The 27851-nt window shown below is 42.7% G+C and overlaps 1 protein-coding gene and 1 long non-coding RNA gene across 2 annotated transcripts; one reads left to right on the top strand and one right to left on the bottom strand.

Annotated features, from left to right (window-relative positions):
• LOC140642533 (uncharacterized) lies at positions 1-26834 on the bottom strand. Its single transcript, XR_012038966.1, has 3 exons — positions 26678-26834; positions 9235-9347; positions 1-294 (listed from the first exon to the last, which is right to left on the bottom strand). It is a non-coding gene; the product is annotated as an uncharacterized lncRNA (long non-coding RNA).
• LOC140642532 (bestrophin-3-like) lies at positions 20092-27326 on the top strand. Its single transcript, XM_072843254.1, has 2 exons — positions 20092-20321; positions 27271-27326. Exons 1-2 carry the CDS (start codon positions 20159-20161, stop codon positions 27324-27326), a joined length of 219 nt encoding a protein of 72 aa, XP_072699355.1. The 5' UTR covers positions 20092-20158.
• The last annotated feature ends 525 nt before the right edge of the window (positions 27327-27851 follow it).

Genomic DNA, 27851 nt, shown 5'->3' with positions numbered 1-27851 from the left:
TTTTTTTGTCACCATTGTGCAAAGAAAAGAAAGAAAGAAAAGAAAGAAAGAAAGAAAGAAAGAAAGAAAGAAAGAAAGAAAAAGAAAAAGAGAAACCCAGGCAAAGAAAACCATTGAGAGTGCAGGAAATATTACAGAGATTTGTAAATGTTTTCTTAGAAGTCACTGGCCTGAAGCGATGACAGGGATGCTGGACGATCTAGCAGTCATCCTCTTTTGTCCTGTTTAAATGTCACTTATCCCTATCCTCAGTAGGCTTGAATAGGCTTGGTTTCAGATGCCTGTGACTCATATCTGTAAATAATAAATGTATTAAAAACACATTCTGTGCATCAACATATACTTTCACTTTGAATGAAATGTGCACACACACTCAAACTTTTCGTTTAATCTGTCTTTGTCCTGAAAACAACCATACATCAACATCCTAGGGGAAGCCAACATAATGAAAATATATTTAAATACTTTAAGTGCTGTCCTTAGGAAATACGGCACTGGGGGAAATGGTTGCACTCCTTTCCTTCCTCCTCTTTCAAATATAAAGGTAACCCCTGCTGGAGGATGTCCTTTTGCCATGTGCTGGGCAACTCCGGCCTAACTCAAGAGGGCAGGTAAGGGAGGGGAGTGGAAGGTGGGTTGAAGACCTAGAAATAATAAATGTATTGCTAATAAGTGGCAATCCAAATGCGAGAAGCCTAGAGAAAGAGATGATGGTCAGTGAGGAAAGAGGAAAGACACAGGCACCAGAAAAAACAGAGTCAATGATAGAGACGAGGACCGAAATGGTGTGGAAGCCACACCAGACGGGTGAGATTCACCCTATTGCAAAAGGAAGTCAAGCTACTGAAGAGACTCTTGGGCTGTGGTGGAGACAAAGTGGCTTCTTTCTAAGGGCGCTGAAACTAATAAGTCGAAGCCGAGAGATGAAAAGTATGGCTAGATAAATGAATAAATAAATAAGCAAGATCTGGGATCCCTGGGTGGCGCAGCGGTTTGGCGCCTGCCTTTGGCCCAGGGCGCGATCCTGGAGATCCGGGATCGAATCCCACGTCAGGCTCCCGGTGCATGGAGCCTGCTTCTCCCCCTACCTGTGTCTCTGCCTCTCTCTCTCACTGTGTGCCTATCATGAATAAATAAAAATTAAAAAAAAAAAAAAAAGCAAGATCTTCAGCCTTTTGCTGTGTTTGCAAGATTCACACACTCCACGGGACAGCAAGCAACTGCGTATCCACTTGAGTTTACTCATATGCAAACCTGACCTGTGGTTTCTCCTGCTGTTCATCTACTGGACTGACACAACAGCTAGGACGTCTATACTTGCAAATCTGCAGAAGTGAATGTTATCCTCAAACAACCTACCTGCGTCGTGGGTTGTTCCCTAAGTGGCTTCGTGAGCCATTTGGCTTCCTAGGTTCACTCTAGCCATCCATCTCTACGGTTGAATTTCAAGTCAGTATTGAGTCTCCCTGGGAAGTGAACAATGGGGAGAGAAAAGGGAAGAACATTCGGAGGCATGGAGCTGGAGAATGGGCCACGTGAAGAGAGCAGACTTACTAATACACCTCAGAGGGGATGGCTCTGTCATCCTGGCCACCGTTCTTTGGCCACAGAGGCCCCCTGAAGGTCCCCATATTTCCCACCTCTATGTTCATACTGCCCTGTTAGAGCCGACTGTAATCTCTCTCCACCTGACAGTGATGTGTTCATATGTCCGACTCTCCTTCTAGAGGGTGAATCCCTTGAAGGAAGGGATGGAACCTTACTCTTCTTTTCTATCTCTGGCTCCCAGAACCAAGACAGGCACACAGCTCAATAACTATATTTGTTGAATGAAGGAACCAAATATTCAGATACATTTTTTTAACCCCTGAAATTTTTTGTTCATGAAATTTCCTTAAAGCCTATAAAGTAACATGGAATGCATTGTTTTGCGTTTAAAATCACATTGGCCCCTATGGCAATCAATGGAGATTAATGTAATCTGCTTATTTACTGTGTCACCAAACCTCCAGAGTTAGACACAGACTGGAGGGTGAACCCAATTAAAAGAGACAGAGAGAGATATGAGTGCTTTGCACCACAAGTGCCATAAATTAATAGAAATAAATGTAAAGGCTATTAAAATTCATATCTTGGAATTAAAATGGGTATTCTTAATTTGGGGGCCATAGATCTTTAGCAAGCATCCTTAGCAAGGACGAGCTTCAAGGGGTGTATCTAGGAAGCACACAAAAAAGAACCATACCAAAAAGTCCAAGTCAAAATGAGGTATGTGAATACGTGTATTTTGCAAGGGAGGTGGTCCATAGCTCTCATTAGAGTCTCCACGGTGTCTACAATCTAAAAAATAATACAATCCATTAATGCAGAGACGCTTGCAGAAACATGAAAAGAAATATGCACAAGGATGTTTATCATAGCGTTTTTTAAAAATGAAAAATCGCAAACAATCTAAGTGGACTTCAGTAAGGGAGCGCTGAACACAGACGTAAAACATACGTGATGTGCAGCATACATACCACAGCATGTTGTTCAGCGGAAGAGCAGATTACCACGCAGCAGGTATAATATGGTCTCATTTGTGGAAAATAATGTGCATGTGTATCTAGGCATGGAATGTGTCTGGAAAGACAGCCACCAAATGTTAACAGTTATTATTGATTGGTGGAATCTGGGGTATTTTTGTCCTTTCTTTTTACTCTCCTGATTTGTTTGCATTTTTACTGTGAGCATGTTGTCATTTTAACAAAATAATAATACTATTTTCAAAAATTGGAAGGGATGTTTAGGGAAGTGTAAGGAAGGCGGGATTATAATTGACAACTACTGTAAACTTGAAAATTCTTCGCCTTAAAGTTGGCATCAAAGAGATCACTGCTGCCCTTCAAATAGATAACAGAGTAAGATAAATCATGAGGCCGGCCCAGCATGGCAATTCCTATGATTGAGTTTAAGAATGTTCAAAGGAAATGACAACTGGTCTTGGAAACTGCTGGCTTCATCTAGCTCACCATGAACTGGTTTTTCTGTGAGGATGCAAGAGCTCCGTACAATAAATAAAAACCATGTGTGTAAGAGGAAGAAATAATAATTGTGTATTATCACTTGTGGTTGTGCCAGTCAGCCTGGTATGTGGCATGACTGGTTCCTGGAAGAGTTCAAGTTGCTCATCATCTGAATAAGAATCAGATTAGAATCTTCTTTTTTTAAATGTTCTTAACAGCTTTACTGAGGTTTATTTGACACAATCTGATTTTTTCTTTAAAAAAAACTAATGCCTCCGTCATTAACGTACATTGCTGTATTGGTTTCAGGCATACACTATAGCGTTTCAACTATATACATTACTCGGTGCTCATCAAGGTGGGTGGACTCGTAATCCCCATCATCTAATGCACCCATCCCCCCACCCCCCTCCGGTAACCACCAGTGTGTTCTCTATAGTTAAGACTCTGATTTTTTTTTGTTTATCCTCCTAAATGGACAAAGACCTGCTTTCAACTTTAGGCTTGACATGTGAAGCGTTTATTTGTAAGATTCAAACCCTTCCCAGAAGTACTAAGTATGAACCACACATTTGCCCTAAGTAACTGCTGCCCCTTTCAGTATTTCTTCATTAAAGCTCTCTGGTTTGTTGTTGCAGGTAGTGCCTCAAAAACTATGCATTTTCAAAATGTCCCCAAATTTCACATCTTGCAATAATGCATTACAGTAATGTTTGAGATGGCCGAGGGGAATGTTCTTTTCTCAAGTAGAACAATCATGAAAAGGAAAGTACATGTTAATTTTAGACGAGAACACGCACACACACACACACACACACACACACATAAGGAAGTTGTGGGTCTAAAAAGTGATTCATTTAAAACTAGTCATGCCCTTTTACCTCCAAACCCTCAGGTATATACCAAGGGTATATGTACCCCAGTTTGAAAACCATTGCTTTAGTCTACCTCATTCATTCACAGACATGGAAGCTGAAGACCAGTGTAGTGGCCAAACCAAGACTGAACCTCAGTGCTTCAACTTGCAGACCAGTGGGCTTTCAGTCCTACCACACTGCCTTTTATTATGACATGGAATACAATTTTCCCCCTCTGAGGCTTCTTTTGCTCATCTGTAAAATGAGAGGGAAAGACTAGCTGATCTTGATACTTGATACCCTTCCTTTTTTCCTTCAGATCTGCTTCCAGACTTCTGTACTCTGCTCTGAGTCCCTAGAGGTGGATAGTTGAAAATGACCTCTAGCTTCTGGTTGGGGACAGCCAGTCAGAGGCCCTGGCAGGAGCTTGGGAGACAAAAGAGAAATAAGACGGGGGCATTTTATTCACCTGGCTCCCCTACTTGGTTACTGTCAGCTGGTCGTGTCCTGCTCCCACCTCCGAAGGCACTCACAAATCCTATTCCTTGTTCTTTTCATTCAGCTACCCTCTCTGGATTCCACTGACTTCTCCCTCCCCTCTCTCATTCCGGCAGAGGGACGGTAACATGTTCCCAGATCATTCCATCCCACTGGATCCTCTCACCCGCATCCTGCCATTTTCCTACTTCAATTAAATCTTTTCTCTAGGAAGGGAGAGGGACCAGAGGCAACTTAATTTAATAATCCCAGTGTCCTTCCTTAATCCCTTAATTTCTTTTTTGGAAGGGAAAGTAATGATGTCACTCTACCCATCTTTTCAAAGTCTTGGTTCAGCTAAATGTGAAAGCAAGCAAAATAAACAAAAAGGTTTTAAATGAGGACTTCTTTTTTAACTTATTATTTTGAAAAACTTTAGACTTAGAGACAAGTTGCACCAGTAGTGCAAGTTCACCGGGCTTCCCCTAACGTTAACATCTTACCTAACCACAGCACAATGGTCAAAACCAGGAAGTTATCATTGATGCAATACTACTAACTAGTCTGCAGACCTTACCCAAATTTGACCAGTTGTCCCACTCATGTCCTTTTTCTGGGCCAAGATCCAGTTGTTTCCTTAGTCTCCTCCTCCAGTCTGTGACCGTTTCTCAGTCTTTCTTTGCATCTCATGACCTGGACACTCTCAAAGAGTACTGGTCAATTATTTTGCAGAATATCTTTCAATTTATGCTGGTCTGATGTCTTCTTATTATTAAATTGAAGTTATGCATTTGAGGTGAGAGTGCATGGGAGTGAGGGTGTGTCTTTCTCAGTGCCTCATTTAATGGCTCCGATGTCAATGATTTATTAATGGCCAAGTTGATTTTGATTGCTCCGTTATACAGTATTGGCCAGGCTTCATCTCTATAAAGTGACTACTTATCCTTTTGTAAATAAAACTATCTTGTGAGGAAATACTTTGAGACTATGCAAATATCCAATTTTCAACATTCTTTCCTTCACTACTTTGAGTGTTCATTAACTATTCTCGTCTTTGCCTTTTGGTGATTTTCTATTCCTATCCTTCCTTCTATATTTATTAAAGAAGAGCTGTCCCTTCTCTCCATTTATTTATTTATTCAATTATTTATTTGTATTCATATGGACTCAGGGATATTTATTTTACTTTCTGGGTTATAATCCAGTACTATCATTGTTTATTTTTTAGCTCAACTTGTCCCAGCTTTCATTAGAAGCTCCTTCAAGTTGGTTCCTGTATCATTTTTAAACATGCCATCATTTCTTAGTACTTCCGTACTTTCTGGCACCATAAGATATTCCAGACTCATCTTCTATCTTCCCTGGAATCAATCATTTCTCAAAGAAGCTCATTACTCATTTGTTCAATCCTAGTATACAGATAAAGTAGTTTCAGAATTGCTAACCCATACCCCTGAGGATAAAAATTTACTAACTAGAGTATAATATTTGCAGATAGTTCTGTCTTTAACCTTACATTATACAGTCTAAATACTATTTTCCAGAGTTAGTTGGTTCTTCCCCAACTTCTTTAGTATGGTCATGACATTCATCAGTAACACACTTACATAGTTTGTTACTCTTTGTATTCCAAATTGGGGTCCCCCCACATCGTAGTTGATTTTATTTTATTAGAAGATTTTATTTATTTATTCATGAGAGACACAGAGAAAGAGAGACAGAGAGAGGCAGAGACACAGGCAGAGGGAGAAGCAGGCTCCTTGCAGAGGAGCAGATCCTGCAGATCGAGCCTGACGTGGGACTCGATCCTGGGACCAGGATCATGCCCTGAGCCAAAGGCAGACGCTCAACCGCTGAGCCACCCAGGCATCCCTATAGTGGATTTTAATTCTTTATTTTGGGAATATGTGAAATAGTACTATGGTTCTAAGAGTCAGAGCCCTCCCAAACTACAAAACAGAGTATCTCTTTCCCCATAGCCCCCGCCCAATGACTTATTTATTTTCTGTCTCCATGGACTTACCTGGTCTGGATATTTAATATAAATGGAACTATACAATATGGGTGACCTTTGTAACTGGCTTCTTTGACTTAGCAAAACGTTTCTGTGGTTCATCCACATTGTAGCACATATCAATACTTCATTTCTTTTTGTTATTAAACGATATTGCACTATATGTGCTTACTACATTTTGTTTATCTGTCCATCAGTTGATGAACAGTTGGGCTATTTCCATCTTTTGGCTATTGTGAATAGTGCTGCCATGAATATTCATGTACAAATATTTGTTTGAATATTTATTTTCAATATTTGGGGATAAAAACCTAGGAATAGAATTGCTGGGTCATAGACTAATTTCATGGTTAACTCTGGGAAAAACCACCAAACCGTTTTCCATAGCAGCTGAACCATTTTACATTCCTACCAGCAATGTACAAAGGTCCCAATTCCTTCACATCCTTGCCTACACATGCTATTTTCCATGTTTGCCTTTTAATTATAGCCATCCTAGTGGGTGTGGAGTATATCTTACTGTGGTTTTGATGTGCATTTTCCTAATGACTACTGATGTTGAATATCTTTCCATGCGCTTATTTGCTGCAGGTACTCTTTTGCATTTTGTTTTTTTTTTTTTTTCACCCAATACACCCTGGAAGTCACTGTATATCAATTTGTAAAGATCATTCAATTCCCTTTTGTATCTGTGTAGTACTCCATTTTGTGGATTACCACAGTTTATTCAACCACTTGCCTATTGGAGGCAATTGCATTATTGCAATTATTGCAATAATGCATTATTGGAGGCACACTTCAGGGTTGATTCTTGGTAATGGGATTGCTGAGTCAGTAATATGTAATTTTGTTAGGTATTAATGAAGTTAGCAAAGAATAATCCCAGTTCTCTTAAATAGTCTAATGATAAATACAACAAAATTAAACTTTTTAAAGACAAGTTTGCAGAAGGGGAGCAAAAGAGAGAGAAGCAACCCCGTAGTTGTACCATAAGAGAAAAGAAACTCTCTACTACTTAACTTTTTCTTTGGTCTTCTTATAACAAGATAATGCTATGCTAGGGGAAAAGTAGCCTTGTCCACACACAAACAGGCCTCACTTTCCTAAAGGTAATATTTATGTTTTTATAGGATGCCATGAGGTCTATGAGCTGAGTTCTGTGAGTTTGCTTTTATGCAACTCATTTCTGTGCTTTTCATTTAGTCTAATCATGAGTCTATATGAAAAACAGATAAGAGTGAATATGAGTCATCCTCAAACTATCAGTGTAGGTAGAGGGTGGTAAGGAGTGAAGCAAACTTAATTCTCAATTTACCTCCATTTTTATGTCACAGAGATATTGAAACATATCAGAATGGGCTATGAAATACCTTTTAATGGAATGTCTATACCCCTCATATACGATTACTCTGCTATTGGGATTTAGTTATCAAAATTTCACTAAAGGACTTGGTTAATTTAATCTTCACCAAGAATCATATGCCCATCCCAGAAAGGCATTCAGGGTCAAGAACCTCAAGACACCTTATGCACCACGAGAATGATATCACCACCACCTAGATCATCATCAAAGAACATTCACTGTATTCATCCTTTCATTACCCTGTTATTTTAATGGGTGTACAATGCATTTGCCACCAGCAAAGTGAGTGCTCAGTCCCATGCCTGGAACAAAATGAGGCTCTGGAGTAGTCAATAGGAAGTAGAAGGGATCAATTTATTTCTGCCTCTTTCCTTATTGCTACTTAATGTACAGTGGTATCCTCATCTGACTCTCCCTGAGGGGTCAGTAAAAAAAAAAAAAAAAAGAAAGAAAGAAAATGTAAGACGCACAGTTACAGATAGATGTCTGGAAAAGGCCATTCACACCCCTACTCTCTAAATTCCTGAGTTATCTAAAGATACAGAAATTCAGAAGAGAGGTGACCACACAAGGCAGGTGTAGCATTCCACAGTACAGAGAGAATGCAAAGTCAGTACTCAGAGGCCCCTAAATTATATCAGTCTTTAGCTTTCTGGAGTGCTATAAGTCTGCTGTGAGGAAAATACTGAGACTTTTCATTTTCATTTTATAAAAAGCATTTATATGAAAAGATGGGCTAAAAAAAAAAAAAAAGAAAAGATGGGCTAAACATCTGAATAAAAATATGTGTTCGTTCTCTTATTCATTTCACAAATCTTTATTGGGCACCTATTAGATGCCAGACACTTTTTGGGGCATTAGAGATAAAGCAAGTAACAAAATAATGGGATCTGTTCTCATGAAATTCACATGAGAAACAGTGGAACCCTCTCTAGTCTCTTCTTTGACTTATTCATTCAATACATATTTATTGAACGAGGCACTGGACGCACTTTGTTCTCATCAATGAATGAAACAGCCCCCTGCCCTTGTGAAATTTCCAATTGAGTAGGAATCAGTAGACGATAAACATAACAAATGTGTGAATTAGACGGTATATTTAAAGGAGATAAACGGTGTGGGTAAAAAGCAAAAGGATAAAGGGGGTCAGGAGTGCAATGGGGAGAGAGGTGTGCTGGGTCATTATGCAATTTTAAGTAAGATTATCCGATCACTAAGAAAATATTTGAGCAAAGGTTTGAAAAAGTGAGGGAGACAGACCCTCAAATACCTGTGGGAAGCATATTTCAGGCACAAAGATGAGCCATTCCTAGGACTTTGAGATCGGACTACGCCAGATATGTTTTAGAAAGTAAGGGAGATGAGTGTAACCCATAGGATAGAGGAGAGTAATAGGAAATGAGACCAAAGAGGAAGTAGGCCAAGCCATGAACCTTGCAGACTATTTAGGGACTTGGGCTTTTAACAGGGAGCCATAGAAGGGCTCTGGGCAGGAGTGACATCACTCACCTGACTTACCTTTCAGTGTGAGCACTCTGCCTTTTCGTCAGAAGACTGAAGGGAACAAGTGGAATGCAGGGAGGCCTGCCAGGAAGCTGCTGGAATAAGCTGGGAGAGCCACCGTGGTGGCTCTGGGGAGGCGAGAGGGAAAGAAACAGGGATGTGAGAAGAGAGTAAGGTGACAGATTCTGCGGATATTTGGACAGTGAAGGGTTTGTGGAAGACTGGACTGTGGTATGAAAGAAAGAGAGGAGCTAGGAGTGACGCCAAGGTTTTCACCAGTTGGAAGGAAGGAATTTTCATCCACTGAGATGAGAGGTTGCAGGTGGAGCATTTTTTAGGGAAAAGATCGGGAGTCCAGTTTGGGGCATGCTGGATATGAGATATTGATGAGAACATTAAGAATATTCTGGAGCTGGGCAAAAAATCAGAGTTGGAGGAATAGATTTGGAAGTGACATCAAATAAATTTTTTTATTGCATATGATTAAATAGGAAAATATGGATATTTTAAAAATAAAAAATCATATGGAGCACAAACCGAAGTTTCTCCTTCATTCTTTTACTCCAAACCCAATACCCTCCCCAGCCATTAAACAGCAACCCACAATAGGAGATAACCAGAACCGACATCTGTTCATTTCCACCTGCGTTTTACGTCAGACAAAAAGGTGTCAGTCAGAGGTGTCCAGATAGTTATGCATAGGATTTTTCTCTTTACCTATATCTTCCCTTTGCCCACGTAATTTCTACAATTTCCAGATGACCAATCTTCTATTATTATGGTGGCGAAGCAACAGAATTTCTCAGCTGTTTGGAATAAACAATATACTTGGCTTTGCACGCTTTTTCATATAAAACTAAACTGTTTCTTAATGTTCTATGTTGTGGGGTTTTTTTTTTTTTTCTTTAGCGCTCGAGAATGTACCTGAGCTAAGTGGTACCACCCATTTAAGCAATATCATTGATTAGAAAGCACAGGATACACTTTAAACACCATTGTAATAATTCTCTAGACTCTAAGCTTCCATCCCTAAAATAGAACAAAGTTGCTGCACCTTCCATTAGAAAGAGATAACCTTCAGAATCTGAACTAAAGCATTTCTGTTTTGCTGAGTTGGCAATTGCTCAGTGTAAAGAAAGTAATGATGACTCCTCAAATATCCAGTCTCTTAGGAGCTTAGAGCTTCGTCTGTAATAAAATCCAATAGTCTTTCTAATCCTGGCAGTTCTCTATTTCTCCCCTGAAGTCAAAAAGAAACTAATTAATTAACCCGAATTTGGTTTGATGTTTAGCAGAGTCCTATGGCCAATAACGTGTATCAGAAACCTCCATACATCTGGACTGACACGTGCCTTGTCCCAATCAGCTGCTTGCTAGGCCACAGTTGCACGCTTCATGGCAACCAGTAAATAGAGGAAGAGAAACAAGAAAGAGTAAAGCAGTTCTCAAGAAGTTTACAGTCCCTCTGAGCCCATGAAAGATTATCTGTTGGGAAAAAAATAGCACTGTGCATGGTTCTCAGACCAACTGAACCAAGGTACTCTGCTGTGGGGGAAAAAAAATGCATCAATGAATGTTCTCAATTGAAAGTTCACTCTATGAATTTTTCTTGGGCTCTGGCACTGAGTACTGTCTTTTGGGAGAGATCCAGCACAGAGCAAAATGAGTACGTGTGGGAAACGTCAGTAACAGACTTATTAACAGAAAAATTGAGGATTAGCTAATCATACATAATTCAACAACTTGACCTTTTATGGGCACATGGGCTCCTACTTGTGGTTTTACTTTGCATCCATTTTTTTTTCCCTGATAAAATGTTCTTATTTGCAAGATCAGATATCAGAGTTACTTGGTGCCCTACAGAGAAGCGTGTCACTTAACAAATTTGAAATCCTATTCTGTAGTTCTTCATAAGCAAATGGGCCCAAAAGTCGAAGCCTGCATCCTATCAGACTTCTCTTCCCCCCTCCTCGCGCTCCCCACAGCCTCTGCTCCCTTTTCTCCCTCCAGGTGGCAGTTTTCCTCTGGGCTTTCTCTCACCATCCTTCCTCTGCATTGCACTCCCCCACCACCCCAGTTGATACCAGAACAGCCCTAAGAACTCCAGCCTGGTTCCCCTCCTACAGTCCTTGCCTGCTCAAATCCCTCGCACTCCGCTCACAGACTCACCGTTCTGCAACACAGAGTTTTTTCAAGCCCCTTTCCTGTTCAAAAACGTTACTGATCTCTTATTCCTCATTTAAGAATGTCTAAACGTGGGGCATCTGGGTGGCCTAGTTGGTTAAGTGTCTGCCTTTGGCTTGGGTCATGATTCCAGGATCCCAGAATCAGAGCCTGAGGTTGAGCTCCCTGCTCAGCTGGGAGCCTGCCTCTCCCTCTCCCTCTGCCCCTCTCTCTCTGCCCCTCTGCTCTCTCTCTCAAGTGGATAAAGGCTTTTAAAAAATCAAGAATAAATTTAAAAATAAGGTCCAAAAGTCTTAGAGTCAGAATCCAGTTCTCCAAAACACAACTTCTGGTGTTTGAATATTTGAATGCAAAGTTGTGCATGCGCATGACCATGTTCAAACAAACACTCAAAAGAAATTTGGCAAAGATTTCTCCCATCAATGAAATAAGTAGAAGAGTTTAAAATGAATGTGGGAGCAGCCCTGGTGGCTCAGCGGTTTAGCGCCACCTGCAGCCCAGGGTGTGATCCTGGAGACCCTGGGTCGAGGCCCACGTCAGGCTCTGCATGGTGCCTGCTTCTCCCTCTGCCTGTGTCTCTGCCTCTCTCTCTGTGTGTGTCTCTATGAATAAATAAATAAAATCTTTAGAAAATAAAAAAATACAAAAAATAAAATGAATGTGGGACTTTTTAAATAGCTGGTTCTTCTCGAGGAAGGGGCGGTGGCTACCTCAATTTGTTCTTGTTTGCTCTTGAGGAACAACGGGTGATTTATCCTGATACCTATGGATAAATATTCGTATTCTTATCACTTTGAAATGACCAGTTGTTCTTTTCGATGAATTTTCCCATCACTGGATCTTTACTGGAGTCAAAGACAAGTGTGTTTATCGGGGTCATTGGAAGTCAGAGTGGTCAGGATCACATAACCTGATGTTTGCTGCGAAAAGAAAATATGTCTGGAGGCACCTGGGGTGGCTCAGTGGTTGAGCATCTGCCTTCGGCTCAGGTCTTGATCCCCGGGGTTCTGGGATTGAGTCCTGCATCATACTCATGGCAAGGAGCCTGCTTCTCCCTCTGCCTGTGTCTCTGCCTCCCTCTGTGTGTCTCTCATAAATAAATAAAATCTTGAAAAAAAAAGAAAATATTTCTGGTGTGTGTATATATATATAGCTTGTTCATATATATATATATACACACACAGATGTCTGTCATATTGTTTGCTATTAATTATAGGAATTAAAATATTTTCTACAAAAGTCTAGGAAGATGAACTTTATGCCAAATGATTATCATTCCTCTAGGGTGGCATGATACAGTAGGACTCTGTTCTTCATATGCTGTTTTGCTTTTTCTTCTTTGTTCTTTTAATAAACATATGTTACTTTCAGAATCTGGAAAAATATCCATTGTAAACAAGAAACATTAAAGCTTTTTTCAAAAAGTCATGTGAACAGTTAACTGCGCAATTTGGTGTTTTTTGGATGTTTTGAAATAAGTACAGTGACTTGTCCCTTCTAATGAATTGATTTCTTAAAGGCATCTTTGGGACATATTAAAAATAGCACCACACTCAATAAGCTCAATAAGGAGAGTTTTTTCATTGAGTCCAATCATTAGTGACTAACTTGCATTTAGAATGCGATCTCGACCATGAATTAGTCATTCCTCAAAACAGCCTGATGGGAAACATGAACATCATCAAGTGTGCTTAAAAGTGAGACCAGCCAACAGGGCCCCACCGAGCTGGCCACACAGTCATGCTGCTGGGAATCAGGCCTCCACGCGTCCAGTAGGAGACACAAAAGAAAGAATTTTCCAAAACACCTCCCATGTCTCTGTCTCACAAGCACTTGAATTTAGATTCGCTCAAACTCTGTAACGTTGGTCAATCTTGCAAACCCTTATAAATGCAACATCGGGTCTCTCCAACCACTCGTCATGGCAACCAAATGTAAAAGGGGCAGCATTATATATGTGCTTTTAAAATGTTCACAAATTCTCCCCAAATGAGGGAAGCATCACAGTGACAGGTAAGATGATAACCAAGCAACAGATGCATATTGAATATCCATTATACACAGGGCTTCATTCTGGAACTATGAACAGGAATGGGGGCACGAAATCAGATACCCACCCTCTGTCTTTGCTTTGGGGTACTTACAGTTTGATAAAGAAACCAGGCAAATGCATAGAAAACCTAAAATGCTGTAAAAAACAGCAACAACAACAAAACCCTTTTGAATGTATATTTCTCAATTTTAGAATAAGCATATTTTTTTTATTCTTTTCTCACAAAAATATGTTTTTTGTAGTCATTTCAGGTAAGCTGCAGTTGCAATGCTTGGTGCACACACTACTTGAGAGGGTTGCAAAGGCCCTAAATTGGCCCTGAAGTGATTTACTTCATTAACTTAAAAATGCCAATGAACTCTCTCTTTGAAGACGGAAACTATGGAAGTCGTTTTGAATTATTAAAAAAATTTCTGAGCTCACCATGGAAGGATAACAAACATAATGAATCCGTGTGTTATTTTCCACTGGCTAAGCCGTCACATAATTATTTTCTATGCTAAAAAAAAAAAAAAATTATTTTCTATGCTCTTCTAAAATATGCACACGCACGCACGCACGCACATGCACACGCACACACACACAGCATGCTGGTCACATTCTCAATTCCCTTTCAAACGAGTGACAATCTCGTTTATATTCTCCTCTGCCCCAGTTTATGGCCTCACAACAACTCACTCTTCATCGTGAGCACACACAGACTGTCCCGATGCCCCTTTTTGGCCAGTGAAGCCTCTTCAGAAGGAACACTTTGGGGGAAAAATGGATCCTTGTCCCTGGGTCCCAGGGTCAAATCAAAATGAAAATAACAGACTTCAAGGGCCCAACCTCCTTCATGTCACCTCCGACTTCTCATTCAAAGGGGTACTTGGGGCGGCAGGTGGAGTTATAATTATAGAGTAGAGAAAAGCTACATCAGCAGCTGTTGCTTCTGTTTGTTCCCGGCTATAACTGTCATCAGTGGGCAAATTGGCATAAACAGGCCTCCACAAGCGGAAAGACGTTGAACTCCTGTGCTTGTCACGCTCTGGGCCTTCTCGGTGGCCAGGGAAGGAAAGAAATCTGACCGTGCGTGAGCCAAGCGTGAAGCCGAGCACAACCCCGAGCTGAAGGCACCTCTTCAGGGGGAGCCTGAAATGTGAAGATTTTCTTTCCTGCCGGAGCCTCCCAACCCAAGAAATAGGTTAGTGCACAAGGAGTGTACCCTATGCATTCTCACTCTGACCTCTGCTCTATGTGACCTTAACTTTTCTGAAGGCTGAATAGCGGGGCGACCCGTTGCAGAGAGTTGAGGACTGTTACCTAAAACGGTGCTGCCCAGGAGAGCAAGTTATGAAGTGGGCTTCATTTCTAATGTCCCTCTTCCCCAAATCTGGCTGCACTCACATTAGACAGAGAGACAAGGTAAAGATGGAAAAATGAAACTGGTTTCCCGTCCTCTCGTAATGCCACTTACTCATGCCAACAGGCCCCGGCTTCTTTACTAAAATCCGTGACGTTGAAGTCTTAAGTTTGTGAGTATATGGTGCCAGCGTCTTATTTCTCTAGGGAAACTAGGCGAATTAGAATTGGATTGTTTTCCCACCTCTGAATAAAGACAGGAAATTTTCTTGTTTAGATAAAATGTGCTTGGCAGGCTACTCCATGTAAGAAATGTGCTAGAGGATCTGGTTCCTCTGTCTACCCCAATTCCACCGAAAACCTCCATAATTTCCATCTAAGCAGCTCGGTAAGACTCCTTATAGATCCTTTGGAAACAAAAAAGATTGCAAAGAACTTTCATTGTCTGTCTATGCTCCACGTTAGAGAGCAGCGGTGCAGGACTTTCAAGCGAAGGTTACTTCAGGGCCATCTCAGAACCTGAATGTTTGCTGTCTTGTTGAAAAGCAATGGAATTGCAGGGAACTCCCTGGAGCGAGGCATTGGGGTCCAGTTCTCATCCGACTCACATCCAGGGAACAGGCCCAAGTAGAAAGAGCCCTAAATAATGGCCACATTTTGGTCAGCTCCAAACAGAAAGTGAACCCCCCCTCCCCTAAGTATTTTGTACACGACTGTCCAGGGGGCAAGTGCACCACTGTGGCCCTACTTTTCAAAAAGTGTACAAAGTGCTAACCGGGCAGGTGAAGCTCCACCACAGAGATACCTACATCCAACTAAAGCCTCCAGGGGACCCAGGAATTAAATTCCCACAAGAGGCTTGATTCTTTCCAACAATATCTCCTGATTTCTAAGAAGAGAGCCATTAAGCTCCCCCTTAGGAAATTTAAGGGTGAAACAAATACTTCTTTACATACTTGAGCAAATAAAGACCCAAGCAGTTAAGTTTGGTTAGTGTTTGGAAAATGTCCACTAATAAAGCATATCGATACCCTCAATCTTCCCACACGTTAAGAAAATACATGACAGGTGATGCCACACAGGTGATACAGTTCCTGTATCATACTTGTCCATTCAAATGTTACCGAGTGATGACTACAAAACCTGAAAATAATATGTAGACATTAAGGCAAGTTCTAATATCACTCTTCCCAGAGGCTACTTTCCTCCCCTTTTCTACTAAAAGATTTCGCGTGGAGATGGTGCTTATCTTCAAATCCCAAATTGTTTAAACAGAGAAAGACAGAATGAGGAGGTGGCTAACTGGTTAGTGGCTTGGGTTTCTTTGACACATAGACTTACGCTCAGTCTTACACATTGCTTTTTACTTGTGTTTTGTCTTCTTGTTCTTCTAGAAAAAAAAGCTCCCCAAGATGACTGTCACGTACTCCAGTAAAGTAGCAAATGCGACTTTTTTTGGATTTCATAGGTTACTCCTCAAGTGGAGAGGGAGCATCTACAAACTACTGTACAGGGAATTTATTGTCTTTGCTGTTTTTTACACGGCCATAAGTTTGGTGTACAGGTACTTTCCTTTGCATGTCTCCTTATCTGGCCATCAAGTATCATGTAAGAATACAGTCTCAAAAATCCAAGTCTTTGGTTGCTGCTGACTTTTGCATTATGTAACCTCCTCCTTTGCATGATCCTCTCTTACCTTCAACCCAGGACAAGGTATTCTAATCCACACCTAGCCGTGCTTGGGATGTGAAGTGGACTCTGACTATCATATCCCGGTGGCTCTCATTCTAGCCCCACGTTAATGGACCACGATGAGGCTTGGTCACGCTGCCAGAACTTTGCTAGAGGTGTAAAAAGGAAGATTGATACTTAAATCCTCGCTCAGGGATGATTTTGAATGACAAAGGCCACAGACAAATAACCGTCCGTGCCTCTCCCAGCTATGTCACTGATCATTTCAATGTGCGATTTGACAGCTTATAGCAACTACCTGCATAATTCACATGCTCCTGAACGATGTATATCAGGCAATTTTCCTTCCTTTTGCCTGAAATGACAAGATTTTATCCTGGATGGCGCCTGCCAATCTTGCCAAAACCTCAACTAAATAAAGGCCTGAAACCTAATTTATTTTGTTTATATCTTCTGAGTTTGGAGCATGTTATATTCACAAGATGTTTATTCTTTATAACATCACAAACTATGCCTGTCAGATTTACAGAAAATTTGAACAAAATCATGTCCAAGAAATACTTTCATGCATAAAATTATAGTCTCAATAAAATTTGATCCATAGTACAAAAGAGCAGCTTTATGAGTTATTTTTTTTATTAAAACTGATTGCATATATTTCTACTTTGGGGGAAGTTAAAACTTCAAAAAGCTAAAGGTAAAAAAAATTAAAATAAAAATAAAAAGCTAAAGGTTTTTGAGGCTGTATTTCCACCTTTTCTATGAACTTCAGTTTGTTCTTTCCTGCATACAGATGAACAAATTTGTGTTATCATTGCTTTTACCTACCTTCTTCTTTGCAGCACCAGGACTCCTTCTGAGGAAGAAGGTAGTAATCTGGCCAGCTGATAATTATCAAAAGTAGAATAGGAACAGCTATTTTGCTGCATATCAAAATATCTGTAAAGGGAAAGTTTTATTTACGAACCCCTAGTAATTTTTCAGATGTGTCTTGTAAGTGCAATATCATTTTGACAATTTATTTCTGTGCCACTTAATCCTTCAGAATATGAAATGGCGGAAGACACGTGACGTTTCAGAATAATTGTCTCATTAGTTTATTTTTACTAATGTGAGTTTATTGCTGCTACCGCTGCTTAGGATAGAATAGCACTTAGAGCAGCTGCACCGTAGCCAGAAATGCTCATGGGGCCTCAACTTTTGCTCCACTATCTTATTTATACCCCACAAAATTGTGCGCATATATTTTTTCTAAAGACCGAAGAGTGCTTACATTTGTAACAATGATTGGTTGTGCAAGTCATTCTTCATTTTTTTAAAGTCCAACTATAAAAATCTTGTTAAAATAGATACTTAATCCTGGTTGAAGGTATACCAAGGACTATAGGCTGAATGTCTCAAGAAAGCCAAATATAGCTGTAGAAAAATATTGACATAGTGTCATTCTCATGTGTACCAATGATCCTAACTTTTAAAATTCTCTTATAAGCAAATAATTGTACTTAGCAAAAATCCTAAGACCCAGCCAGATTTCATTACTTTGATTATATCTCTTTTTATTTTCGGTTGACTTTGACAAAATCATCATTCTAGTACTTTCTAGCTTGTAAACTTTCTATGTAACTATTAGCTCAGTATTTTTTCCTTTGGCCGATCATTAATAATGGCAACCACTTTATTATCGATTAATTGTGATGCCACATGTGAAGTGGTTTTATATATAATAAATTCTATAATCCTTGTAACATTCATAACACATAGGTATTATTAGCCCCATTTACAAAAGAGAAAACTGAGGCTCAGAGATATTTAAACGTACGCCCCAAGTCCACATCTGTTAAGGGGCAGATCTGGGATCCAGACCTGGCTTTTTCTGACCTTACGGTCTGTGCTTTCCACATTTAAATCCTCTGACCATTTCTAGTTGAGTATCCGAAACTGCTCTGGCTGTGACTTGTCATTGGCCTGACCTTGCAAGGCCTGTGCAACCAGCTCCTGACTTCAGAATTCCTGACGCCTCCTCCAAAGCTGAGGCAGGAATCGCAAGCCCACCTTGCACCCCAAAGTCTTTGTCAGCACCAGCTCTTCATCTGCAACCTGACTGGCGGTGCCCTGTTACCCCTTATCCCTCCGCTCCCTTTACCAAAGTTTTACTGACTCAGGCCTTTGACAGGTTATAACAGATTTCCAAGGGATTTCTTCCTCCCCTGGAACAGCTGTTCTCATTCTTTAATGCAAACTCATCTGTGTTGCTCCTCTTTCTAGATCTTGACCATTACCATTAACCTGCCTTGAGATATTTCTTCTGACTCCGAATCCTCTCCCTGTAACATCAATATCAATAATAGTTTCATTAAATGAATTTATGTCTAACAATACCAGATGATGGGTTTTGGTCAGATCTGTAATATAAATGTTTAAATTTATATTATACAAATACAAACCCACCAAATATAGCAATAAAAATGCTTACCTCTAGTTGTTACGTCTATTGTTTTATATTTTAAGTAATGGTAGGCTTTAAAATAGTTATAACCATCCCTTGAAGTATAACACATATAATCAAGAATATGCTAATTCAGGGGAAAGCAAGATTAAGATGCCAAATTTGGGGTTATTATTTAGTAATTAACTTAATAACTGTAATTCACTTAATCAAGACACTTTTTTTTTTAAGCCTACCTGGTGAATACTGGAAAGTTGGACTCTTTAATGAGGTATTTTGCTCTAAATCCAATGCATTCATCATATAAAAGTTTAAAATATTAAGTATTTAAGAATAAAAGTTAATAAACCCCACTGTCTAATGGCCAATAACATTCATGTCCTAAAAATATTGGTACTTGAAACATTCAGCAATTAAAAAGCTTTTGAGATACATCAGCTTAGGTAGGAATATACATTATTGCTCCTTAAAAAAAAATTTACAATTATTTGTGCTTAATTGTTTGCACTGAATATCACTTGCAAAGCAGGTGCAGAAGTATAATATCATAAAGGGCTGTGCATTTTATTTTTGCTCCAGATTGTTACTTACAGGAGCCCAAAAACGTTACTTTGAAAAATTATCAATTTACTGTGACAGATATGCTGAACAAATTCCAGTAACCTTTGTGCTTGGTAAGTATAGGTCACACGCAGAATGCAGCCACACAGTTGTCTCCATTAGGATGACACCGATGACTCTGCATGGGAGTGTTTCCAAGCTGAGAGGCATGCCTGAAAAGCCACTGCTTGCAATAGAACCAGAATCATCCACAAGGCTTGCCTTCAAGGCTGCTTTTGCTAAATTAACACCAAACCAGTTTGAGGTAATAATTTGCTATTGGACAATCAAGCTTTCTCTTCACTAACTGTCCATTTCTGCTGTCACTATTTGACCCCTAACACCCACTTACTATGGCATTGCCAGGCACAAATTCCTTATTTATTTATTTATTTATTTATTTATTTTTTGGAGGGCAAAAATCATAAGATACGGATAACAACATATTTTTACACCCCAGTCCCTAAAAAAAGGCTGAAATTCTGCTAAAAGCATCAGTGTCAACAACAACTGCTGTAAGAAATTGCTTTACAGTTTTGTGTTATTTTACAGGATTTTATGTGACTCTGGTAGTGAACCGGTGGTGGAACCAGTTTGTGAATCTGCCCTGGCCCGACAGGCTGATGTTTCTCATCTCCAGCAGTGTTCACGGGAGGGACGAGCATGGGCGTCTGCTCAGAAGGACCCTGATGCGCTACGTCAACCTCACGTCTCTGCTCATCTTCCGCTCTGTGAGCACCGCTGTGTACAAAAGGTTCCCCACCATGGACCATGTGGTTGAAGCAGGTATTGTGAATGGCTTTTCCCTCCATGGACTTCTCTCAACCTACATGGGAACCTTCAAAATTCCTCTGAAATTGTCCTTTATTTATTCATTCATTCAAAAAACGTTTATTGATTACCTACTATGTGCCAAAAACAATCTTTTTTTAAAAAGATTTTATTTATTCATTTATGAGAGACATAGAAAGAGAGGCAGAGACACAGACAGAGGGAGAAGCAGGCTCCCTGCGGGGAGCCTGATGTGGGACTCGATCCCAGGACCCCGGAGTCATGCCCTGAGCCACCCAGGGGCCCCAGAAACAGTCTTAAGAGGCAAAAATGAATAACACATAGTTACTGCTCTTGAGAAGTTTACCTGGGGGATGGGGAGGAAGGAGGGGAAGTGGTAAGCAGTCAATTTCAAATTAAGTGGCAGAGAGTCACTTTAGGTAAATATACTGTAATAATAATTAGCATATTTATTAGAACCATCTTTAATACTATCCAACCTTTTCTAGCACTGTATAGTTTATCCATTCTCATAAATATTATATTTGGACCTCAAAAAAAAATAAAAAAAACAACCCATGAGAAAGGTAGGAAATAGATTCAGAGAGGCTGAGACCTGCCCTGGATCAACAGCTAATTAATGGAAGAGCCAGAATTATAACTCAGGTTCGGAACTCCTAAGTCAACGCTTTTCCCAAAACATAAGCGGATTCTAGAAGGAACCAGCACTGTGGGTTTTCATCTAGGCAGTGTGGATCTTTTGCTTCTGTTACTCCTCAAAGTAGATGGAGTTGGGGGCACCTGGCTGGTGCAGCCTGTAGAGGATGCAACTCCCGATCACGGGGTTGTGAGTTCAAGCCCCAGGTTGGGTATGGAGATGACTTAAAAAAGAAAAATCTTAAAAAAAAATAGATGCAATTGTTTTGCCTGGACTGCTGGACACAGTATGCTGAGAATATATCATGTTGGAAGGGTGGCTCTCTCTGGTGTGTTAACAATTAGGATAGATGCTGTTAAACCAGCCTTCAATGGGGTAAGGATTAAATGAGATCATCGTTGGAAGGCACTGAATAAAAACTGGTCGTTGTGCTGGGTTGTTGTTAGTAGATCCGAGAGTTTGCTGGATGTGTTCGTGAGCAGACAGGCAATATAAAATCTGCTTTTGCATAGAGTACAGTCTCCTTTTTCCATATGTCCTTGAAAACAGATTTTGTTTTAAAGATTAGTATCAGGGGGCTTCTTTTGGAAGTTTTGGCTTGGCTTTGGCTTGATCTAGTTTTGCCTTCTTACGTAAACGATGTAGGTAGTGACTAAGAGCAGAGTAGGAGTTCGGATCCTTCCTCCACCACTTATAATCCACATGACTTATGTGAATTGGTTACCCTCTCCATGCTTCAGTTTCCTCATCCATAAAACGAACTAGTAGTAATTTATAATACGGTAATAAAATATAATACACTCCTACACTTCACAGGCTTGTAGGGAGGACTAAATAAATTAACACCTGCATAGCGTTCAGAGCAGTACTTGGCACACGGCAGTAATGAAATCTTGCGGGTAATAATGAAATCATGCAGCACATGGGCATGATGTCACCTTTTGGTCACTTTAGAAGGCTCCTTTGATGTGACATCCCAGGTCTTCTTGATCTGCTGTGACCAGGAAGTTGTGAAAGTCAGGGTGGAAGTAAGGAAGGAGGAGAGTAGAGGATGGTGTTGGGGTACAGAGGAAGATGTGAGAAGCCAGCGTGGTCCGAGGAGTAGGCCAAGGATTCAGATGAAGGGTACAAATAGCCCGGCAAATACACAGGTTTATTATGATGCAAAACCAGTAGAGACTTAAAAAAAAAAAATCATCCTGCCACTTCCAAATTTAAAAGCTGAATACTACTTCCGAATGACCTGGTCAGAAATGCCACTTGATAACTGAATTTTCTAATGTCCTGAACTTTCAACTGCAGTAAAAATTTCTACCTCCGAAGGAAGTCCTAAAAACCAGCAGGAAGGGTTTGAACTGCTCCAAATTGATGAGTGAGAGTGCAAGTTAATTTGGGTGAATAAAGGTGGTGTTTCTCTAGTGCTGACGCATCCGTGGGGAGAGGAGAGGGCATGCCGACGGGAATCAGGCTGCCAGGCCCAACTGCCCTTCCAGTATCACCTTCACACTCAAAGCGCAGCGGGAGGAAGCCAGGAAGGTGGGGATGGGGAGGATGGAGAGGATGGGGAGGATGGAGAGGATGGGAGGGTGGAGAGGATGGGGAGGATGGAGAGGATGGGAGGGTGGGGAGGGTGCAGAGGCCTCGGGGCTCTGCTCAGAGCGGAGTTCCAAGAGGGCTGAGCTGTACTCGGTTCTGCGGGGCCGGCGCGATGTCATTTCCTTGAGGGGTACTTTTCATAATACCGAGGCTTATCCTTGTCAAACTTGTGCAAATGTCTGTTTTCTACTTGTATTTACCCTGAGCCCTTTTCCAAGGCACTTGGAATATTGGACTACTGCTCTCCCCACCACCACCACCCCCGACCATTGCAAGTGAATCTGGAAATGTTCACTCCTTGGGCATTTAAACCAGTGCGTCTCAAGGTGTGTTCTGCAGACCCCAGGCCCCTTACATCTTGAAAAGCTTGAGTTGCTTTTTTTTTTTTTCCTAAGATTTTAAAATTTTATTCATGAGAGACACAGAGAGAGACGGCAGAGACCCAGGCAGAGGGAGAAGCAGGCTTCCTGCAGGGAGCCTGATGTGGGACTCGATCCCAGGACCCCGGGGTCACAACCTGAGCCCAAGACAGATGCCCAACGGCTGAACCACCCGGGTGCCCCAAGTTGTTTATTTAAAATGCGTCTTCCCGGGCCCTGGCTCACACCTGCTGGACCAGACCATTGGCTGTAAGGCCTGGGCCTCCTGCCTTTCAACCCGCTCCTGTGCCTGGGTTTACGCCCTGAAGGTGGAGGGCGCCAGGCTCCCCTGCGGAGCTTGATCAAACCCTTTCCGTCACCCCAGGGGTAAAGGCTTTGGCGTCCACCGGGAAAGTCAGTAGTAGTAGGCAAGGAGCATCAGGAAGGGGTGTAGACGGCAAGGTTTGGGCCCTGCAAGAGGACAGCAGAGCTGCCGCGGACCCCAGGCCCGGGTGCTCCTGCGCACACAGGACTGGGTCCCCCGCTGCTCCTGGGCCATCCATCCCCAGGCTCCCGTCCCCACCTGGGGCCGTGCCCTTACAGCGGGGATGCACCGAGGCCCGCTGACACCTAGGCACCTGCTCCAGGCTCCTGTTCCGCGGCAGGGAGGAGAGCGTGGGCTGGGTCCTGCTGGGGACCCGAGGACCTACTCCGGGTCAGGTGACTCTCCGACATGCAATCGCCCATCGGAGAAAGGACGGCTTCAAGGGCAGCCCGGGTGGCTCAGGGGTGTAGCACCTGCCTTCAGCCCAGGGCCTAAACCTGGAGACCCAGGATCAAGTCCCGCGTCGGGCTCCCTGCATGGAGCCTGCTTCTCCCCCTGCCTGTGTCTCTGCCTCTCTCTCTCTCTCTCTCATGCATAAATAAAAAATTAAGAAAAAAAAAAAAGCAAAAGGACGGCTTCTCAAACCCCAAGGCACAGTAGCTAGTGTGGAAAATTGATACTGCAGATCGCAAGAGGTCAGGGATTGCGACTCAGTAGATCCCGGGTGGACACCTTGAGGCAGGGGGTCCCTGGACCACACTCTGAGAAACCGTGGCCTTTAAGGCAATGAGAATGTCCCTGTCCCCTGTAGGCCTCGCTTGGGAAGGGTCTGTGCCCCAAAGGTTCAGGACAGGCTGGGGGGCACTGAGGGAGGGCAGACAGAGCGAGGAACGGCAGCTCCTTCTGACGCGGCTGGCAGTCCCCTGGTGGGAACCAGATGGCCGGGTCACTCCTCTGCTGGTCCTTGAACTTGCCTTGCTTCTAAGTCGGACAGATGAGTTAGTCGTCTGGATCATTCAAGGGACCAAATGCATGCTCTCGGGGTAGTACATAGGCTTTGATGTTACAGGCTAAATTTCTCAAATTAGAGATTAAATGGTTTTGTTTCTGCTCACATGAAAATAGAAATAACGATCCGGTGCAAAACGCGGCCTAGTGTGCTGAAAATTCCCTAAACTGGTCTCTTATCAGTTATTCGCCAGAGGAGCTGTAGCAGAAGTGTCTCTATCACTTCGCCTACTGGCGACAAAGCTGCCCTGGGAAATTCCAGGCATTCCAACCGCAGGCCCTGGGCCGTGTCCCTCATCCTAAATCCAGTTGGGTGCACAATTCCGGACCTTCACCGATTCAAGCCATGGCCGTAATTGGGTGTTTGCTTTACAGAGTGAGACTGAATCAAAACATTTTATCGGGTGTTTCACAGTGATCAGGGAAAAAAAAGGATTTCTCTTCAAAGTTACTCACGAGAAGCACAAAATCAGTAATGGGACATTATCTACATTCCTCTCAAAGAAACATTACTAGAGCTGTCGCTAAGTGTGTCACGCGTGTCCTTATTCAACAAAGATCTGTGGAGTGCGGCTCACATGCCAGGCACCGTGCGGATCCCAGGAGCACAGCTATCAGCGGGAATGGATGGGGTCCCTAAGTACATGGGGTCCCCTAATGGATGGGGATTTTATGAGTCAGTAAAAAATGCTACAAATCTTTTCTCACATGAATCATTTTCAGAGTCAGGCACAAATATATTTACAGCTGAACTTTGTATCCTTACATCGCATTTCTCTTTCTCTAAAATCATTTCCTTCCTTTTTTTGTTTAATATTTTATTTATTTATTTATTCAAGAGACAAAGAGAGAGGCAGAGACATAGGCAGAGGGAGAAGCAGGCTCCATGCAGGGAGCCCGACATGGGACTCAATCCCAGGACCCCAGGACCATGCCCTGGGCCGAAGGCAGACGCTCAACCACTGAGCCACCCAGGGACCCCCTAAAAGCATTTCCTTCTGTGCCTGGTAGCCCATGAGAGTGATTAGGAAACAGTAAAATTTGGGGCGCCTGAGTGGTTCAGTCAGTTAAATGTCTGACTCTTGATCCCAGCTTAGGTCTTGATGTCAGGGTTGTGAGTTCAAGCCCCACGTTGGACTCCGGAGTGGAGCCTACTCAAAAAGAGAGAGAGAGAGAGAGAGAACAGTAAAATTTGAAGAAAGAGCAGTATTCAGTTTTCTTATAGCCCTGGAATCTGATCATGAAGTTCCTTGAGCTTCTTCTATAATGAGAGAGTCTGAAGAGACCCCATTGGGATTTTTAGCTATGCTTAGGGTTAACTGACGTTAAAACAGTGGTCAAGTGGCCGTTGGGACCCAAGCTCTCCCTTTAGGTGATGCCCGGGCCATAGGCCCCGCCGCCTCCTGAGGTCCTGTAACCCGCGACCCCCTTTCACTAAGTAGCACCCCGCGGATGTGGCCCAGGAAGGCCTCCTGGCCTGTGCTCTGTGGCTCGAGGTCTCAGAGGCGCGGTCCTCTCGGGCTCAGCAAAGGCTGCAGCCACTCTGCGTGACGGAGGTGACGAGGGCACGGTGGTGTTCACGGCTGTGCCAGGGTTCCCCGTTGGCCGAGCTCTTATAGGCTGAGTCAGCTCCCCCCCTAGCCTCCCATCGTGTGCCCAGAGCAAGCAGAATGTCGTCCTGGGAGTGACACCTGACTCACCCGCGCACACCTGTACATGGGAGAGAATGTGCTCGGCCGAACCAGACCTGCTTGTATTAATGCCGAGGGGGTGTGGGGTGGGGTGGTCTCAGCTGGTCAGGGTTTGAAGTTTCCATGCAGTTCCAAAAGGTAAATCAAGGCATCCTCTCAACGCTTCTCAAAGTAGCACAGACTACATCCATGAGCCGAGGGTACTTTGAATTCCAACTGCACGTTCCTGGGCGATGGTGGAATCAGACTATCTGGGGCTTAGGACCTAAGATTCCTCATTTTAAACAAGCCCCGGGAAGCGCCGCAGGGTGCCGGCCCAGGCCCAGAAGGCTAAAATGGCCAGCTCGCTGTGCAGTTCTGTGCACTGGGGCAGATGTTCCTAAATTTTGTTGCAAGTTGAAATCACTGGGGATCTTTGAGAACTACTGATGTCTGGCTCCCACCCCAGGCGCTGGGAATCCACAGGGGTTGGACGCAACCTGGGCACCAGGAGTTTTAAAAGCTCCCCCGATCACTCTGATGGACAGCGGAGTCTAGGAACCACTGGACCGGACCCATCTATTAACTCCTCCAACCTCATCTGCAAATCACCTTGGGTCCATTCATTCGGGGCAAATGAAACTCTGGGGCCAGGTGGGGGTTAAGAGCAAAGGTTGGGGGGTGCTTCCTGTGTCACGTGTAGAAGGCAGGGAACTACCAGGGGCCGGGGCTATGGCACAGTCGAGGTGTCGTACCTGTCTCGGGGACCTGGAGGAGGCTCTCCGCCTCTGCTCAGCATGGCTATCCCAGAAACTGATTTTGCTCAGCCGTATCCTATTCGAGCTTTTCAGACTGTGGGTCGTACCTCATTAGTGGGTTCTTAAGTCATATTAATGGCTTGCAACCAGCATAGACTAGAACAGAACAGATCAGAAAATATCAGAGAGAGCACCAGGTGGGAGAACCAATAATTGTTCTGGGAACCACGTGTATCTTATTGTGGTTCATGGTAAAAAAAAAAAAAAAAAAAAAAAAACCTGACATACTGCTCTGCGCGGAGCTTCCATAATGTGATTCCATCTCTCTCCCTCAATCTCTTGTACCTCCTTTTGATTTTTCCTGGGGACAAGGATTTCTAAGCCTCTACCACTGAGTTCAAAGGGGAGCAGTACTTGAATCTGGTGGCTTCATTCCATTCGTTTTGAAAGTACAGGACAGAAAAAAAAAAAAAAAAAAGAAAGAAAGTACAGGACAGAGAAGAAAATGAGCCAGGCGCATTGCACTCTTCCTGGAAAAGTCACGTCTCAGAGAAGGGCTCAGATGCTGAACGCACAACTTTCTCTTTCAGGAAGAACTGGCAATAAACCCATTCTGCCTTCAAGTTCTGAGATACAGAGCTTTTAGTTCCTCGGCCGATGGAGTCTCATTTGCACACTCAGCTTCCATGGAGGCAAAAGAGACCCACCTGTGCAGCAGACAAAATCTATAAAGACTGAAATATTGTTTATCAGTGCACTTCATTATGCCTTTGGCTTGAGGGCAATAACATTTTGCCTTAACGCAGCAGGACCTGCTCCATCCAATCACAATGCAAGTTGCAAGTAAAAATGTGTGTGTGTGCGTGTGTGTGTGTGTGTGCGCGTGTGCATGTTTTACTCTGATTTGAAATATTAAGGGGTTTCTTGGGATAAGCAGGATGAAAATTGCTGAGCGGGGCCAAACTCGGAGAGCAAGGGAAGCTTTGGGCAGATGTAACAGCAGGCTCAAATAGCAAGGTCTGGGGTGTGGGTAGGGCCCAAGGGAGCATGGCTTCAAGGCCGTCGTGTCAAGGTCCCAGGGTTGTGTGAGGACCCGCCACCTGACAGTGCCACCAAACTGTGGCGAATCCGTGCCGGGGGCTCACCTAGTCCTAGAGATGAGGATAACGAC

The sequence above is a fragment of the Canis lupus genome, chromosome 11 (genome assembly GCF_048164855.1).
Source record: "Canis lupus baileyi chromosome 11, mCanLup2.hap1, whole genome shotgun sequence".
Classification (NCBI taxonomy): domain Eukaryota; kingdom Metazoa; phylum Chordata; class Mammalia; order Carnivora; family Canidae; genus Canis; species Canis lupus.
The sequence above is the reverse complement of the archived record's forward strand: the minus strand, read 5'-3'. Positions and strand labels throughout refer to the sequence as shown.